The 19,088-nt window shown below is 37.7% G+C and overlaps 1 protein-coding gene across 2 annotated transcripts in view; it reads right to left on the bottom strand.

Annotated features, from left to right (window-relative positions):
• Positions 1 to 318: 318 nt before the first annotated feature.
• The window catches only part of PDXDC1 (pyridoxal dependent decarboxylase domain containing 1), a 32,433-nt gene continuing 13,663 nt past the window's right edge, over positions 319 to 19,088 (bottom strand). For both annotated transcript variants that reach the window (XM_075718362.1, XM_075718361.1), the window contains 17 exons: positions 17,069 to 17,137; positions 16,491 to 16,569; positions 15,656 to 15,740; positions 14,738 to 14,786; positions 14,529 to 14,630; positions 14,205 to 14,330; positions 12,886 to 12,936; positions 11,596 to 11,659; positions 10,133 to 10,221; positions 9,308 to 9,413; positions 7,988 to 8,159; positions 7,193 to 7,311; positions 6,206 to 6,327; positions 3,031 to 3,123; positions 2,837 to 2,933; positions 1,433 to 1,537; positions 319 to 581 (listed from right to left, as the gene is read on the bottom strand). In XM_075718362.1, the coding sequence (XP_075574477.1) occupies positions 319 to 581; positions 1,433 to 1,537; positions 2,837 to 2,933; positions 3,031 to 3,123; positions 6,206 to 6,327; positions 7,193 to 7,311; positions 7,988 to 8,159; positions 9,308 to 9,413; positions 10,133 to 10,221; positions 11,596 to 11,659; positions 12,886 to 12,936; positions 14,205 to 14,330; positions 14,529 to 14,630; positions 14,738 to 14,786; positions 15,656 to 15,740; positions 16,491 to 16,569; positions 17,069 to 17,137 (1,791 nt within the window). The remainder of the gene's footprint in view (positions 582 to 1,432; positions 1,538 to 2,836; positions 2,934 to 3,030; positions 3,124 to 6,205; positions 6,328 to 7,192; positions 7,312 to 7,987; positions 8,160 to 9,307; positions 9,414 to 10,132; positions 10,222 to 11,595; positions 11,660 to 12,885; positions 12,937 to 14,204; positions 14,331 to 14,528; positions 14,631 to 14,737; positions 14,787 to 15,655; positions 15,741 to 16,490; positions 16,570 to 17,068; positions 17,138 to 19,088) is intronic.

The following is a 19,088-nucleotide window of genomic DNA, read 5'->3' as shown; positions in this document are numbered from 1 at the left end:
GGTTAGTTAGCAACTATTATCATGCTTAGATTCCTACAGGAAGGATAACTGCCAACTGCTTTTACAAATCTTTACAAGCAGTTAAGAAATTTCCCTAGTACTTTGGTGACACTGACAAGTAGAGGATTAAAGCAACTGTAACGAGTGTACGATAAATCTCTGTCCCACAGGGGGAATTGATATTTGTGCAAAATCCCAGTTAATAAGTTACAGTAGTTATTACTGTACTAGCATGTGGCACTGTTCACATTTTAAATGCATCATTAATACCCAGGGCACGGGCTTCCTCTGCAAAGTCTGAAATCCATGCTCTGGATTTTATCTTTGACTTTCTTGTTCCTCCACCTTTGTGCAGTCGCGTGGCGATTTGTCACTTTGAGCGTCCTCAGTGTCTGTCTTTGTGGCCTGTGCCGCCTCCTTCGGCTCCTCTGTTTTTTCTGTCTCCAAAGGTCCTTCCTCTTGGCCAGGGGACAGAGCTGGGGGTCTCTGATCCATCTTCTCCAGGTCATCACAGTGGCTGACTGAACTGGTCTCACTGAACGCATCAGAACTTCTTAGAGACCTTTTAAAAATTTTCTGACCTGTGAAGTGTTTGAAGCATACAGTACCAACGAAGGCGGCAAATACAAGATGTGGTACACACAAGTTAAGTTTCAAAGAAAGAATCTGAATTTTACAACTGCAAAGAAATAGCTTTTATTTGGGTGCTAAATTGTACCCTAAACATAAACATACTTGCTTGCAGTTAAGATACGTATGCAAGGCGATAGCACCTGTTATTTTATCCTACGTGCACAGAGACTTAAAATTCAGCTGCAAACCAAGCTGTCCATATGCACAGTGAAGTTGTTCTAGGGTAAAAACTTGCACTGAAAAAAATCGCAGGCTGGAAGCCAACCACCTCAGAAGGTGAGTTAAAACTATGGTTTCCCTGCCAGTCAAATCAACATTAATTACTAATATAACTACACAGAAAGTATCACAGATTTAATAGATCTTCACCTTAGAATGACTTTGTCCACAAAATATTAGGTAGCAACAGAAATACAGTTGCTCAAATACATGGTTACACATTAGTTACACTTTTATTTCAAATAAAACTTTCGGCTTGTTTACCTGCTCATTTTTAAAATCTCAATAACCTCATAATATTCCAGAAGAAGATTCCAGACTTCATAGGCGGTTGTTAGTTAATGGGATAACAACTTCCTGTAGTCCGAGGAAGAATTCTTGGGGAGAAAACAGATGGGGCTGGTGTTCTGTGCCATGTTTAAATTAAGGTTTTTAAGGCAGACTTAAGGCACTAGAAGGTGAGCTCTAGTTCCAGATATTATGGGAGACAGAAAATCATGTGGGTCTTCCTGTGTCGCACAACTCAGCCAGCAGATGTTTTAGCAAGTTTTAGAAATAAACCTAAGACTTCAAAACTTACCAGGAAGTCTTTGCTTTGCAAGGCTGGCAGTAGGAGTTGGTGGTGGAGTAGTGCCTGTTCCTTGGGCTTTTGATAGGTATGTAGCTTCTGTGGATTCTAGAGAACCTGCAGGTTAGGAAAAAAAAAAACGTATCAAGTTGAATATAGCAAAAACTGGACAAGTTTTCTGTTCATCTGTATTTATAAGGTGTGTAACAATCTTATTTTTACTGCACATTTCTGAAACTGCATGTGCTAGGTTGGGATGGAACGGCCACTCGGTGGTAATCCATTTCTGAGTGCCTGGGGACATGAGCGCGGAGACTTACAAAGATGAACAAATTTCCCCTCACACTCACTTCACAACACTGCTACACCCGATAATCCCTTTCCCCTTCTCCACTGGGCACTTGACGTATTCCCAGCTGCAAGCTACTGAGCAGTGCACTTGGAAGGGGCGTCTAGTTATGGGGGGGGGAAGTATCCCCAAGGAAGCCTTGCTGTTCCCTGCCATAAGAGCCTTCCAGCTGGTGCATCAAGAATCAGAAAGATCCCAAATACAGCAGAAAGCCTTCCTGGGCGTTTACAGCGAGACACTCAAAGCTGGGCTATTGTTCTAGGTCCGGCAGACACTTTGCCGAGTTCAGGAATATTCTTAAAGACTGCCACAATTTTTACAGTGAAAAGTTATCATTTCAGAAAGTAATTACGTTAGTACACCAGTCTTAATGATGTAAGAGCTACAGACAGTTCTTTTCACATCACCAGACATGAATTACAAATACATGAGTGAAATAATAATTTTTTACATGGTAATATTCCATTCATTACTGTCTCCCACAAAGCCACGTTCACGCTAGTCCTCAGCTAGTTTTAGCCTGTCCTTGTCAGACATTGCACTATTTAGCAGGCAAACTAGTACTTTCTCAATGTGGCAATAGCCAGATGATATCTCAAACCAGGATTTCAGAGACATCAAGTTCCAGTAGCACAGCGGAACATCCAAGTGCCACTTTGCAAGCACGCTCAAGAGGATACAGGTGCGTATACATGGGGTAGCAACGTTCCAAGACCTGAGCTACCCTGCTAGCTTACATGTATTTATAAACATAGCACAAAGGCCAAACTTTTGCAGCATATGCAGCCAAAAGTCACAGAAATGAGTCCTGCATTAATAAATGCCAACGTCTAATACAGCTTTTTTTAATGTGACTCAACATGCAAGAACAAAATGTAAATCGTACAAGTGAGGTTAGAAGATTGTCATATTGGGCGTTACAGAAATAGTAAAGAGCATGTTCTTTTACGTCCTGAGGGTGGATTGTGTCACTCACGATCAAATCAGCACTGTGCTGCAATTTTAGTATAAAATTGGAAACAGTTCGAATGACAGCATAACATGGCTGCAGATGCACTGAGTCCTACCTGCTGTTAAATTAAATGTTCTTCCCTTTGGCGAGGCTTGGAACGGAGAAAACCAGTTCAGCACAGAGCCTACTACAGGTATTTGTCGTAGCAGTCCCTGCAAAGTACACAATGAAACACTGGCTGGTGAGCAAGCTACCTACGTCGTGACAAGTTATTTCAAGTTACCTAGATAACTGATTTTATAGCCTTACCTCTTCCAGAAGTCGTTCTTCATTTGCTTTCTGAAGCTGAAGTTGTGCTTCCTGTATTCCTTTTCTAACAACTTCAGTCATGTTTTCCAACAGCTAATAAAAAAAACAGAAATTACATTATTATATATATTATTTGGACTTGAAACTGTCTTTTTAGTTCAGATTTTGAGGATGCGGATATTTTTCTACTTTAAGACAGTATTTGACAAGCACTATTTCATTATGACAGTAAATTAAAGAACGTATAGGCTGACTGCAGGATTTTTAAAAGATGCACCCAGAGGGCAGAAGGTAATTTTAAACAGAAATGGTATATATTTTTTCTTTTACTTAGAGACGAGCCTGTGACCCAAATTCTCCAAAGATCTGCTTAGCACATAAGCATTCGTCAGATGCTGAACCTGACTGGGAAGAATTTTTAGGTTTATAGAGTAGATTTTGGTTTCTCTAAGTGTCGAGTACTTAAACCACCCTCACAATAAGTCTAACCAGGTATGTGTCAGTTTAACTACAGGTTCAACTTTGTTTTTCAAATTTAATATACAACTGCCAATCTGATCCCTGTGGCGTCCTATGCCAGCACCAGTGATGTTTTACACTGCAAAAGACAAGCAGCTTACTGGGAGAGCTCCAGAGGCAATAAATGAACAAGCCCAAGAGATCAAAAAACAAAGTCACAATTTTGTCACATGCAAGACAAATGCCAATTTCCGTAACTTAATACGGGCTTTAATATTGCACAAGGCCTAGATGACAGGCACTTCCTCCAAAATGCCAAAAATTAGGGTTACTGTCAGTTAATAAAAACAAAGGAAAAAGAGGAAGCTGCTCCTTTTCCCTGGGGGAGAGGCAAGCCAAGAACTGACCACCACAGCAAGCTAAATACCCCAATGTACTGGCCTCAGAAGGGAGTGCAACTGAGTTTGCAGGTGACAGCAAACTGGGTGGGAGTGTCAATCTGCTGGAGGGTAGGATGACCCTGCAGAGGGATCCGGACAGGCTGGAGCGATGGGCCGAGGCCAGCTGTATGAGGTTCAACAAGGCCAAGTGCCCAGTCCTGCACTTGGGTCACAATAACCCCATGCAACGCTACAGGCTTGGGGAAGAGTGGCTGCAAAGTTGCCTGGCTGAAAAGGACCTGGGGATGCTGGTTGACAGCCGGCTGAACATGAGCCAGCAGTGTGCCCAGGTGGCCAAGGCGGCCAACAGCATCCTGGCTTGTATCAGGAATAGTGTGGCCAGCAGGAGCAGGGAAGTGATTGTCCCCCTGTACTCGGTGCTGGTGAGGCCGCACCTCAAATACTGTGTCCAGTTTTGGGCCCCTCAGTACAAGAAAGACATTGAGGTGCTGGAGCGTGTTCAGAGAAGGGCAAACGAAGCTGGTGAAGGGTCTGGAGCACAGGCCTTATGAGGAGCGGCTGAGGGAACTGGGGTTGTTTTGCCTAGAGAAGAGGAGGCTGAGGGGAGACCTTATTGCTCTCTACAGCTACCTGAAAGGAGGTTGTAGTGAGGTGGGTGTTGGGCTCTTCTCCCAAGTAGCTAGCGATAGGATCAGAGGAAATGGGCTCAAGCTGTGTCAGGGAAGGTTTAGATTGGGTATTAGGAGAAATTTCTTCACGGAAAGGGTAGTCAAGCATTGGAACAGGCTGCCCAGAGAGGTGGTGGAGTCACCATCCCTGGAAGTGTTCAAAAGAACGGGTAGACGTGGCACTTTGGGACATGGTTTAGTGGGCATGGTGGTGTTGGGTTGATGATTGGACTGATGATCTTAGAGATCCTTTCCAACGTTAATGATTCCTAGTTTTTACTTTCATTAAAAAATAATCCAGCCACCAAGCCAGGAAACACGAAATTGCTACTCTACCCTTAATTGGTTTAGTGGTGGACTTGGTAGTGTTAGGTTAATGGTTGGACTGGATGATCTTAAAGGTCTTTTCCAACCTGAACGATTCTATGATTCTATACAGAAGGGGTTGCATTTAGAGTACAAGGAAGAACCACCGTGTTTTCTCGTCCAGTCAAGGTGTTTGTCTTAAATTTTGGTTCTGCCTTTTAGTGTGCTTATCTATGTGTCCTAAGGGCTTGCTGGTACTGGAGTAGGGTTTTTTTTTTTCTAAAAGCTTCCCTCTTGTACCAAACATCACTTATCTAAACGATGCAAGTGTCATTCTCACCGATTGGTTCTGCTTCTCAGTTTTGGATCAATTGGTGTAAGATCCTTTCAGTACCACGGATTTACTGTAGCTGGTTCCAAGGACTGCATCTTTCCAAGTCCTCCACTACTCTTTGCTCCTCCCTAGAAGCTTCAGGATCAGAGTGGCCCATATTCCAACATTTGGTTCCTAATCTCTCAACTACAACAGTTAAAAAAATGAAGGTACTCTACAGGCAAGCCATCTTTCATCTCACCCTCAAAACAGCATAGGAAGTCAAGAGTGGGCAGAAAGTCTCCAGAAAACACTGTTAGAAAAAGTTTCATTGCCAAAATCAACATATGCCTATGGGCAGAAATAGGCAAAGGATTTCTGAAGTTCTATTTATTTTTAGGTGAGGAAATTAAATGCCCAACGCTAGAGGAATGAAAGGACATTCATTTGCGATGCAGGTCATTTAGGAATTCTACTTAAAGAACATTTGGAGAACTCTAATCAGGTAAATGCTTTTACAAAAAGGAGTTGCATCATCAGCTTTATTACTTCAAAAGGTAATTTGTAATTTCCATTTTTCAGCCACTAGTTTAAAATTTTTCACACATTTTAGGGCACAGTCTTATTTTAAAGCTGGTATAAACAATCTCAATCCCACTGCATCTAGCAGTGATGAGAAACACCAGCTCACAATCAGCCCCCACCTTCTTTTTTTTTTTTCTCCAGCTTAAATTTTAGTGATAAAATGAGCCTATTTCAGTACTACTGAAGTTTTTCATTGGAACTACTGAACACAGGACCATGAAAAAAAATCAGACCACAGAAATCAGGTCATCCACAGAATATCAGAATCCTGTAACAGGACTTTCCTTATGTGGCCACAGATTATTACTTCCACAGTAATTAATACAATTTGTTGTGGGCAAATACAATTTTTACTTTCACAAAGAACAAAACCATGTCCTGAAGCCAATATGGAAGAGGAAAAAAGAAGGCGCTGAAATGCTGTGTGACTTATTAATACATACTCTTGAATTTTCTTCAATTTCTCTGCCTGTTGCTGCAATAGTTTCAACTAACTCCGACACGTCCAGATCATCAGTTACCATGCCAATATACACACAGTTCTTCTGCCCTCCAAATTCTGGACCTGTGAGCACAGGGAGAATCAAAGTCTTTGTGATGTACAAAAATGCATTCTCGCAACAGGTGCAACACTCATGCTTGCGAATCTGGAAATCCTAATACATACACACACACACTTCAGTAATTAAGGGCAGTATCTGCATAGGTATAAATTATGCAGACTGAAAAAGCTCAGCCCTGTGGGTTTTCAAAAAGAGAAAAAACCCAACATCTAAACAAGAAAAACAGCAGGTATTTTATATAGCCAAGGAGTTGTATAACAAATATTAGGGTTGAATATGCTTCAAACTCATTACTTTCTGCCATTTACAGATTACTTGGTTCCACAATTCTAGGGCACTTAATTTTTGAAAGCTGACTAGAAAAAGATCAGAGTTCTGAGTAAGCAAATTAATATTATTTCAGCTATAATGTGACACTGTAAATGTGAAAGTGCTGCTAATTATCATGAAAGTCACCTGAAGCTTTTAATCTACCTACAGAAAGCAGTAAACTGGTCAGTGGGTTTTGAATAAGACCTGCCATTCACTAGATACAGCACTAACTGAGAAGGCTCAGTTATGAAGAGGAACACTGCAGCTTTTGTTCCTTCTGACAAGGAAATGCTTTTTGGTTTAGTTGCTCATAAGGCAGTTTTCACAAGTAGTTCTGCAAACAGTGCACCTTGCTCACCCTGCTGAACATTTACCAACTGAAACAGGGCTGAGGAGGAAACAAAGTTACAGATGTTGTTTCCACAATAACCACATATGCAGCAGTGTAATTTTGCATTATGATGACCTATGTACGAATGACCTATTGAACCGTTATAATACAGCCACTAAAATGACTGTTAGCTTGAACAGAAGTTTTTTAAATAGTGCAGTTACCCAAAGAAAAAGTGAGATCCGACTCCAGTTCATTTAATTTTTTCAGAAGTTCTGTATTGATTTTTTCTAGTTCTTTTTCTTGTTTGTCATCATTCTTCCCATCGCTGTGATAGTTGTATCTTCAAACCAAGCCAGAAGATGGTAATTTCACTTTACAGTACATACAAAAATATATAGACATTTACCATGTTTCTAGAAATTTCTGTATTTTACGAACCAAAAGCCTCAAAACATTACAGCTTAGATCAACAAGTTTATTAGCGGGGGTGGGGGGGTGGGGGGGGGTGGGGGGGTGGGTGCTGCTGCAAGCTTAACTGAACACAACGGATTTCTAGGTAATATATTGATTATACTTCAACTGTTTTGACTACACAGAATCCTTCCCAGCAGGCAGTATCGGAGGATCGGAACAGACACTTGAAGGGTTTTATTCAGTATATTAGTGAATCCCATTATAGATAAAAATCAAAGTTATACAGTAGGATGCACTTGCATATTACATATCCATCTAACAGATCCACACACTGCCTCCAATATCAGAACTGTTGCCCTAATTTTGCAAAACAGCTCTTCAGCTTTTCTTAAAAAAAACAAAACACCACCAAAAAACACCTCAAAGTAAGCAACATTAAAAAGATATTTTTTTACAAAGCACTCAAAAGCTTCAATGGGAGCAAAGCCAGATACTAATCAGCAACCAAGACATACAAATCGCCACTAAAAAGATCACTTATTCCTTTCTGTTAATGCACAGTCTACCCAAACAGATAATGAAGAAAGTATTGAAAAATTTACCTTACAACACCTAATCCTGGCCAGCTGAGATCTTCAATATACAACAGGCCAACTGTTCTTCTCACTTCTTGCTCAAATTCTTCTCTCAGTTGCAATGTACTTGTCAATACTGGTATCTTCATTTTTAAGCAGTCTACTAACTGATCAACATCTTGTATTTCAGTTCCTAAAACTAAAGATCTGATGTATTAGTGTGTGATACAAGTGAACGGACATACACATAGATGTCTGAATTAAATAAGTAATCTGTAAAGAAGCCATGCTAAGTCGATCATAAATATAACTTACAGAGAGTACTGAAATATCTTGATCTATGTAAGAGTGTTTTTCCTTCAGTTATCTAGCCACTGATACCTCAAAATGGAGAGAGCTAAAGATTTCATAGAAAATAAGCTAATAAAAAGGATTTTCTGATGTTACAAACTAATAAGGACAATACCCTTTTTCATTACATAAGTAGCTAGAATCAGAAAAATTCCTCTTCCCATAGCCAAACAGACAATGAATTAGCTTCCATGCTGTTTTTAAACAACCCACCCCCCCCCCACCCCCCCGAAAAAATCATCACAGCATCACCAAATCATTTTACTCTAAAATCTACTTTTCAGTGTACACCAGGATCCTCTCACATCAGTGTCGAGTGTTTTGATAGCCTAAGCTATTCACCACACAAGCTAAAAGGAGATACCATGCATCACCCTGAGCCCCTGCAAGTTGCTCTGTGCATCTGCTGAGTCTACACAAAGTACATATACAGTGCGGGCTTAAACATGAAATTTAAGACACTTTCCAAAACACAGATTTTAATTTTTTTTCCTCCTACACCAGTAATTATAGAAACACCTACAGGTTTAGTAAATAATTCTTCTAGTTAAGTAGTTATATTTTGAACACATGCACCATTTCAGTGTTGAAACACCTGTGCAGAAAGGTCAAGCATCATCTTCTTGTGTTAAGCAGCTGAGAGAAGGAAAGGTAGGGATAATTTATCCTTCATATTTCTTTTATAATTGTCAGAAAGGAAGAGTTTCTCCCCTTGCTTTTCCTAATGAATTTAAAAAAATAATCAAAGTCATTCTCTGCAGAAGTAGTGATGCAATGTCACATACAACAGCTGAGCTACCTCTACCACACCCATTGTCAAGGCACGACAGAATGATAAAGCCAGGATAGTTTTGTTTTGCTTATTAAAAAAATCCTCACCATAGGAGAATATACTTAAGCGTTTCTTGAGTATATCTGCTTCTACACCCGCAGATTGTTCTACAATTCTATAGCAAATCCCAGTTTTTGCAAGTGGCTGAATTAAGTGACTGTTACCTGCAGAAGTCATTAGTGGGCTAAAACGCACACATGTGCCTTCATCTTCCAGTTCTACCACATCAACTCCACTGGCAGGAACCAGCTGTGCCAACTGCTCTCCTAGCTGAAGGGATAAGGGACAGTTAAAGAAATGTACAGAGCACGACCTCCTGCAGTTGCTGAGTCAAGCTAGACTCTTCCCACAGCTAAAGAGAACCACACGCTAAACACAGTTTTCTCTATTTCTCAAAATCACTTCCTGTAATAAAATACTTTAGCTTGCTGGTAATATGACGAAGTTGGACATATAGTTAAAATCATGAAAATTCAGGATAAGCTACAAGCGTTACAAGTCAGAAGTTTCTGCAAAATTGTCATTAAATATGCCATGGTTACTACGCAATTGATCCAAAACAGTTATGTGCTCAGCTCTCTGAAAGCATGAGTTTCTAGAATTAATTCTCTTAAGATCTGGAAAAGAAAGGCTGCCTATTCATGAATACACAGACATTGTCAATGAAGTATCTAGCCGATTAAAGAGTTCTAAAGTTTTCACATATTCCCACAAGACCAAGGAAAAAAACCATGCGCTACCAAAAGCTTAAGATGCAGTAGTAATTTCAGTCATAATTACACATAAATTAATCAGAAACGTGAAAGCAACTTTTCTTCAAAGCAAATTCATCTTTTCAAATCCACAATGCCCCCTAGTTTTGCGAAGGATATCAGATCAAGAATAACTATCAAACTAGTCTACCAAAGGTTTTATAATTACTGATGAAACTCTGGAAGCATGCCATTGTCACTTCTTTTTTCCTCAAGAGAAAAAGTATCCATTCTTACCCACTGATTCAAAGTGTCATAAATGTGTCTTTCGTTGCTTATTATGGGGTGCTGAATAGCTGAGGCCTGTGCAGCATGCAAGGTTTGATCTGAATCCAAAGATATAAGAATCACAGAAGTGGATTTTTATTTACTTAACTAAACAAAAAGGCAACCTAAAATTTAGATAAAAGACAATTACATTTCCCAAGTAATGTAACACATCTACACAATGTACTGGACCTCAAGCAGACTAACAAGGATTTTTTTTTTGTTTTTTTTAAAAATGTATGCTGAACATGACAAATTCTAGAAGTAAAACAGAGCACTGAATATACTAGTTTTAAAAACAACAAATAAAATACTTTTCTCTGATTTGAGGTTCAAATGCCCCAATGCAAATAAAAACAATGTTTTCACAAAGCAAAACCCTGTCACAGCAGGCTGCAATATTTAATTCGAAGCATTCAGCTACTTTTTTTTTTTAATCAAGTTTTACTGATTACTTTCTGTTTTAAACCACACAAAAATAATATGAAGGATTTAAGAGACCATTATACACATAAAACATGCAGAAATGGCCAAACATCTTACATCCTTATAATGAAGGTTGGTGACTTCTCCCTAGTAAAGCTTTTCAAATAAATGCATCAACGTACAAAGCAGTCCACCCAAGTCACTGGACCAGGATGAACAGGTTTACTTTGTAAGTGCAACCACTAATTAAGATTAAAACCAAAACCAAGCCTCCCCCTTGCCCAACACAAAAAAAATCCACAGACAATGAAAATCAACACTCATAACAAAGTTTTCTAGCAGTCTTTTGCCTCAACCCAGCTGGACATTTCCCCACCCTTAGAGTGTGCACACACAAACAGCACAATGTCCTCCATTGCAAATGACAGGAGAAAAATCCTCTTTCTTGGACAGCACATCTAAGTAAGGATGTTCTGCTCAGAGCCACATGTAACATGACTACTGTATACCCATGACAGTATTTCCAGAGCTGTTGCTAATGTGTTCTACTATTTTTAAAACTATTGCAACAGCAAGTGTAATCAGTAAAACAGAGAAACATGGTTCTTGCAACTAGCCACTAGACGTTTAAAAGGAACAGAAAACCTGAACAAAACCGAGGACGATCTTCCCCCATCAGTACACTCAAACACATCTTGCAGCTTATGAGAGACTTCCATCATCTGCTCTCAAGACCAAAATCATATGCAAAACTCTCCTCACTCAAGAAGGCAGAAAATGACTTGTTATGAAAATTTAAAACACTGAAGTCTATCTAAAAAAAGAAGCTATCACATGTATGGATTCCAGCACTAGATTATGACCAGCATTCACAACCTTTCTAAAAGCATGTTACACAAAAGAGAAGTGCACTACATAACATTTACCTCATCAAATTAATTTATGAATTAGTAGTTTAAAAAACTATACAGAGTTTTTCTGGTTTTGTTTTTAAATAAATCACATACCTCTATTTGAATATTCCCGGAAGAACTTGAAAACCACCACTGGTGAACTCAGTTCATCTTCAACCTTAAAAAAAAAAAAATTAGATATATTTTCACATTTTTTTAAAGATTTAACATTGTACATAATTCCTTAGACTGCTGAGCAAAGCAGATAATTTTGTTTTGCCAGCAGTAACAAAGTTCACACTATCTCAGTATTAGAAGTTAACTCTAGGAGTGTGACCAAACGTATCTGTACACACATGAAAGTAAATCATTATTCAGTTAAAGCAGGATTGTATTGATTTAAGGTATGCATAATTAAAATTTGGGCACTATAAAGCAAGAAACCTAAGCAAGTTCATTAGCAAATATACCATACTAAATAGTTTATTTAGCTTTAAGTATTTTCAGACATTAACATTAAAAAAAAATTCTCTTGGAAATCGCCCCAGATTCATTGGAGAACATCAAGAAAGTTCCAGCAGGAATAACAAGATTATAATTGACCCTGCTTTGTGGGTAGGAGAAATGGACTGGGCAACTTCTGGAAGCAATCTGAGGCTACGTTTCACAATCCTAAAAATGCAAGATTTAAGTAGAAGGGGGAAGTGCCACAGTAACTTGAACTCCCAAGGCCACTAATACTGTTGGAAAAAAAATTTTTTACAAAAATTGTTATTGTCACTCAGAATGATCCATGAATTATTTCTTGCCCCAGAAAACTAAGCTGAATATATTTTCTCTACATCAAGTGTCAATTAAATTTAGGGGCCAGGGAGTAAAACCACCAAACCCTGTTGAACAGGATATGTCACAGAAACTGAATTTGGAATGAATACAAGATGTAATTTCTAAAGCTATTTCTGGTGCAGAAACATCAGCTGGGATAATTTTTGTGTACAATTTCACAGGGTTCACAGTATCATCTCAACAGCAGGGTCAGATGCAGGCAGAATGTATTAGAGAGGCTTATGGAAACTGGTTTCATAAATGCATTACTGAACAAATCCATGTTTTAAATGGAATTAAATCAACCTCTGGAAACAATTTCTGGATGTTGTTCTGTCAGCTCCACTAAGTGCATGAGTACCCAGCAATGGAACAAATGCAATCTAGAGATCACACACAACCAAGCTGCACAATTTCATTGAACACCAGAACTTAATTAGAAAGATACCAAGCATCTTCAAAACAACAGCTATGATTTAAGTAATATTTTTAAATAATTTTTTTAAAATCAAAGTTATTCTTATCATTTATCAGGCAAAGACTAAGCTATACAACCAAAGTATTAAATATAGACTGTACCGAAGTTTTAATGAAATCCAGGTTTTTCAAGTTTTCCAGCAACCTTTGACTCTAAAAGACCACAGCAGAAGGAAAACAAAAGGAAGAGGCAAAAACACAGTTTTAGAAGTTGAAAATTATTCTGAAAAACATTAAGTAGTCACTACCATAATTTCTGTTTCTGAGCAAACCCCTACAATGCATCAGAGATTCATCCAGTTCTTATTTGCAAATTTAGAATTTAATGGAAAAATATTTTCTGTTTTTATTAAAACACTGACTACAAAGTGATTTTCATTAAAATAAAGTCTTGGCATATTTGTTGACAAAGTTCCAGACATAATACAACTCCGTTGACTAACTAAAGCACGGTGTGTAGCGGAACAGTTAATTTTCTCAAAGCTACCATAGCAACTGGTTATGATGGCTTTCTAAATTATTTGCATTAGAAAAGACATTCTTACATTGTGGTTCAAGACAATTAATAGACTATTATAAAAGCTAAGGTCAACCTTAGATGCCACAAAATCTTATGACTAAATGATACTTTGTCACTCTTTTAGGTCTTTCATGCTAATAGCTTCTTCACTAACCATTACAGAAACTTCCCATTTTGCCCTTCCTTGAATTTTTAGTAAGTGCTGTACCTTAAGGAAAAATGTTTTGCATATAAACAATGTATTTAACTAACACATTATATTAGACTTTAATTTTTACTAGGGTAAGGACTCAACTTCAAAAATACTGCACCTGCCACTGTATCTGAAGAAGTGTTTTGAAGTCCTTTTTGTCAGGCATTTGTAAGTTATTATTACTTGAATCAATACAATGACAAGTAGAGTAGGAAAATAAGAAAATCTTTCTCTGAACAGCTTTCAAGCAAAACAGTAAAAATACAGAAGTGACTATATTGTTTTACTGTTTAGAAAAAACAAAGATTAAGTATTTCTCATTAAAAAAACCTAATAAAATACACAATCTAACAGTAAAAGCACATCCCTCCCCCAAACACTCTACAAACAAATGAAAGCAGAGTAACACAATATGAACCAATATGCTGTACTGTCAACAACTACAATATCTGTAGTTGATTCTTGTACAACACATCGCAATAATCAAAAATATGTATTAACAACTATTATAAAAACATTCCTAAGTGTAATGGTGTTCTGTGATAGCCATCTGGATATCACTCGTACTATTATTGCTATCTGAACTTTATTTCTGCTTGGAGACTCAAACTGTTAATTCCGATGGTGAGGATTCTTAAGAACAGTCTCCAACCCATACTCAAAGAAGTAAAGTATCCATAAACAGTGTGCCAACAAGCTGTTGCTTACTAGTTGCGAGGCATGCTTTATCCTCTCCACAATCCCATCGTGGCCCAGGTACTGCAAGGAGAGCCACAATGGCAGGGCACGGAGCTTCTCTACAGGCTGACTTGATGTCAGCCCAGCCGCTAAGGACTAAAGAGGAAAACAAACAAACCACTATTAACCTCTCCAATTATTCCATTTTTGCCAGCTTTATGCAATGTGTCACAGCTTAAATAGGGGAGCTTTTGCAAGTTATAATTTAGATGCTTATGAAGAATAAGACAGTACACTGTGATCAAAATTAAAGTCTCAAGATCTTGAGAATAATGCCTGAGAAGTCAAACATACCAAAGATGGATCCTCATGCCTGTAGAGTGTCACTGCAGGTACAGCCGGGAGACCCAGCCAGGAACCCAGAGTAAGAGTCATGCTGTCACATTTTGTAGCAGCCTGAAGGTTATTACAATAAGCAGAACATAAGCCATATATATTTTTATTAGATCATGACCTTAAAATCTATCTAGAAACTTAATATTGTGCTATAAAGTAAAACATACCAGTACAGAAGAGGAGACATAACCCAAAGCCAAAGTTGCCAAATTCACACTAGAAAAATAAAGTGGTTTTAGCACATATTAAAAATGTATTAAGAGATAGCATTTTAATCTTCAGTTTAAATATTTCACGTTGATGCATAAAGGGAGGTAATTTTTGTTCATATATTTTTCATTACCAATGCAGCAGCTGTTGCTACGTGGTATTCCAAGATTGAAAACCCAAAGGTAAAAATCCATTTCAATCTAAAAATGTTTCAGTCCAACCTTTGGTGAAATCATCCCCCGAAGTCCTACCCATAATTCAGCATCAATTTGGTATTAGAAATAAATAGCATGCAAATATAACACTATACAGTGAAGTATCAGGAAAACCAGAGTCTCTTAACTCCAGGCTCAAAAAAATTAATCTTAGAGCAATGGAGTCTTCATTAACATTATCCAAGTTCTTGGAATTTCTTTTCCTCTTGGTTTAATCCTCCTCCCAGTTATGCTGCACACTGCACCTGCAGCTGTCTTCTTGACAACCTTCATTAAAGTGTCATCTCTTCCACACTCATTTCATTCTCCTTTCTCCTTCCCAATGATCACTGTATAAACGTGTCCCCTGACTTGTCCTATAAGGTCTTTTTATTCATATTCCAAGCTCTTCAAAGCAAGTGCAGATAAGATTACCATCTGAGTAAAAGTAACCACTAACCTACGTGGAAATAACCACTACAATGAATTATTCCTGTATGTGTAAAACAATCTGTATCTCATACAGTGACAAAATTATAACCATATAAAATGCTTCACATGGCAAAAATAAAGATGGTCCTGTGGCCCTCTACCAGCTGGTTAGCTGCAGAATTATGTGCTGTCCATAGTCAGACTTTGTAATGAATATAGTTATACAGAAATAAATTTCAAGTTTCATACCCTTCTACATGGAGCCACATACTATACTGCTCACAAAGTTCCTTCAGTCGGCCAAGTTTATCTGTGTGCCCAGCACCTGGTGTCCCTTTGTTGAAAAGGAAAAAAGGCAATCACAAAGGATAAGCATGCAAACTAGGACTCTACATAAAAGGAGCTCTTGTACTGTCATCAAAATGTCCCACAAGAGCAGGAAAGAGGATGTTTAAGAAGAGCCTACTACACAGTATTCGTATCTGGTTCATTGTGACTTAAGAGCAACTGGAATTCTAGACAAAAAAAATAAAGATACTTGTTTTGCTTGTTAATATGTATTAAAAATACTTAGAAAATTATATGTCCTAGGCACTAAAAGACTCAGCAGCCTCAGATAAGAAATGCAGACATTTTTAGTATGTTCAAAGTATGACCTCAACTAAAGGAAACTAAACCAAGATTAATTTCTTAGATACTTTTCCAATTCTAAAGCAAGTAACAGTCATCTCCTTCATTCGAACAAAATTTAAGTACGTGAGCAGTTCTGTTTAATTAACCAGAAGAAAAATACAATTTTTAAAAGATAAAGTTGATGGCACAAGAGATTTGCACTCGTTAAAATAAGTTCTAGTCATATTAATACATCAACTGACATAAGCAGAACTGTAGCAGTACAATCCAACTTTAAATCAGTTAAACAAAAACCCCTCTAGACAGATAATTATTGTGTGGTCTTCAGATATTTCTTGGTATTTCTTGACATGCAACCACTAAGCTGTTTAAGAAAATATATTTTTATTTTGGATTTTATATATATTTGTAAAATAGTGTGATTTTTTTATTGTTTGTCCATAGCACTTACCAGCATTGGCCACAAGCAACAAAGGCAGTTTTCCAGACTCAACATCATCTTTAATCAATCTGTCCAACAAAGCAACATCCTGTTATCAATAAGAAAAAGATATTTATTTATTTATATTACAGAATTGTTTCTGCTGAACTGGAAAAATGCATTAAGAGTGAAAATGGACAGCATTCCAAAGTTCTGGAAGATATTCTTAATGACTTTGTGGCTTGCAGTTTTTTCTTCTCAAAGGTAAAATAACCCAAAGGTCAGATAAAGCGTTTGGGAAAAATACAACACAAATACATCATGTTGTTTGTAAATGTTCCTCTGACTACACCTATTCTAGAAATCTTGAACTAAAAAGCACCATACCATATGCCATTAAAAATATTTTGCAAATGACAAGACCAAGGTACAAGCTGCTGGCTTTTTAGAAGATTTCAATCTGCAATTTGTATAGCTATAACACAGAAGACTTAGAGGTTGAAAAAGTAATTATTAATGTACTGTTAAATAATTACTAATAATATTTTAAATAATTAAATAATTCTTAAAAAAAAAGAAAAAAGAGCTCTTAAGGAAGACAAACTTACCATTTGATGTTGAGATCCAAACATAGTGTTACAAGGCACACGGCACATGCAAGAAAGGGGCAACCCTAGCTGCAATAGAAACGATGGAGTTTCAACAACCAAGGCATACTCATTTCAGTGTTCCCAGAAATACACACAGTGGCAAAAAAAAAAGTAAATACGACAATAAAAAGCTGGATATCACATTATAAAGTAAGCTTCCTGCTAAAACTTATAATCAAATTAATAGCAGAGAAAAGAAAGCACAGGAGAAACTGGAAAAAAACAACAGTCAACTTTTCGTTAGCACATCAACTGTGTTCAGTTTTTCTAACAGAGACACCCATGCCTTGTAAAACAGCCTAAACTCAATCCTCCTTTTCTTGGTCACCCTTGCAATTAATACATCTTATAAGGAAACACGTGCTTTGTGCGTGGGCCATTTTCCACTGGAGGTTCACAGTCACTTTACTACTGAGTAGAGATCAATCTGCCTACTTTCATCATACAGCTCAGCTGACTACTCATGCTGTTAAGTCTGAAGTTCTTCCTTTCCCATGGAGGCAAATTCCAGACAACTTTTGGATCATTAACACGAGGGGGAGCTAGGGAATCAAAGTCTCTCTTACATTTTGATGTTTAACTTGGAAGGTCGCTTCACTTGGAAGACAAGTGAAATCTAGTTGATCATACTTATCACTGAACAGAAGGTTCAGCAAATTAAGAGAGAGAACTACAGTTACAGACTAGTTTGTTTTTATCCTTTAACAGAAATTGAATTAATGTCTGATTACTCAGTTCCAATTGTCTGCTCTACAATATACACTACTTCTCAAAACCTAAGATAAAATGCTATCACTTTTAAGTTCAGTGATCACCTAATGTGGACAGGTTACCTTACAAACAAAAGATAAGGCACAACTGTTAATAGCAGTATCTACTCTGTACTCAGAAGCAAAAGGCTCCCAAAATACTGATTCTTAGCAGTATTTCTTGTATCAAGAAGTTTCAGTCAATAACTACGTGCAACACTTGGCTTACCAAAGGCACCAACTTACACCAATGCACTTTTACCACCTACTTCCCAAGTCATTTTGGCCACGACAAGTTCCATCTATGATACCGTTTTTATGTCTCTGCAGTCTACATTTTTAATCTGTTATTAGTACCTCTGCCTGCCTTCTCCAAAGGCTTGAAAAACAAAGGCCCTAAAAACTTGACTCTTCATTTCAGTGCATGTTTGAAAAATATCACTAGTGCACTGAATGTTAGGTATGCAATAGGAAAGTCTGTATATGGCCTCAATTAGCTTATTTAAGTCTACAAACATTCATGCAAATAAATACTTGGCAAAAGCAACAAGCTTTAAACACAATTAGGATAAACTGGGTTGCTTTAAAGCACTGGATCATGAGGGTAATTTCACTATCCCAAACAAGACTTTTTGAAATGGGATCAGCACAGCCTACTTCTACTGTTTTCCTCTAAAAAAATGATAATGCTTATTGAAAACAAGAGTACAGGGCTGTCATTCAGTACAATATTTGCAATAACTCAGTGTTTGGAAATGCAGTATGTTTGGGGCTTGGGTCTTTTTCACCATGACCAATAGCTTACATAAAGTCCAATGCAATCTAGAAACAACCACTCATTTAAAAAAGTTAGCATATTTCCTTTCACTGGAAATATTCAGAAAATTTCTCTCCTCCCACTGTATCGTTGCTGCAAAATGCAGACTGTAAATGCAACCTGAAAGTACTTTTTCCAGACAAATGCTTTTAAATTAAACATACGGTCCACTACAGCTACTGAGGTTACCCCCAGTATGGGCTTTGCTTCCTTTGCCTGTATTTTATAATTATGTTGGAAATCACAATTAATAAAGCAATACCAACACACTGTATAACATTTTTGTATTACCAGCTTGCAGATATTTGCCTGGCATCAAAGTATGGTTTCACCTCAGACTCCGCTCCCCTCCCACCCCCCGTTGTGTTGCAGTTTAGTCATATTGCTATTGTTTCTACCATGAGGAAAAATA

This window comes from Pelecanus crispus, chromosome 11 (assembly GCF_030463565.1).
Source record: "Pelecanus crispus isolate bPelCri1 chromosome 11, bPelCri1.pri, whole genome shotgun sequence".
In the NCBI taxonomy this organism is placed as follows: Eukaryota; Metazoa; Chordata; class Aves; order Pelecaniformes; family Pelecanidae; genus Pelecanus; species Pelecanus crispus.
The sequence above is the reverse complement of the archived record's forward strand: the minus strand, read 5'-3'. Positions and strand labels throughout refer to the sequence as shown.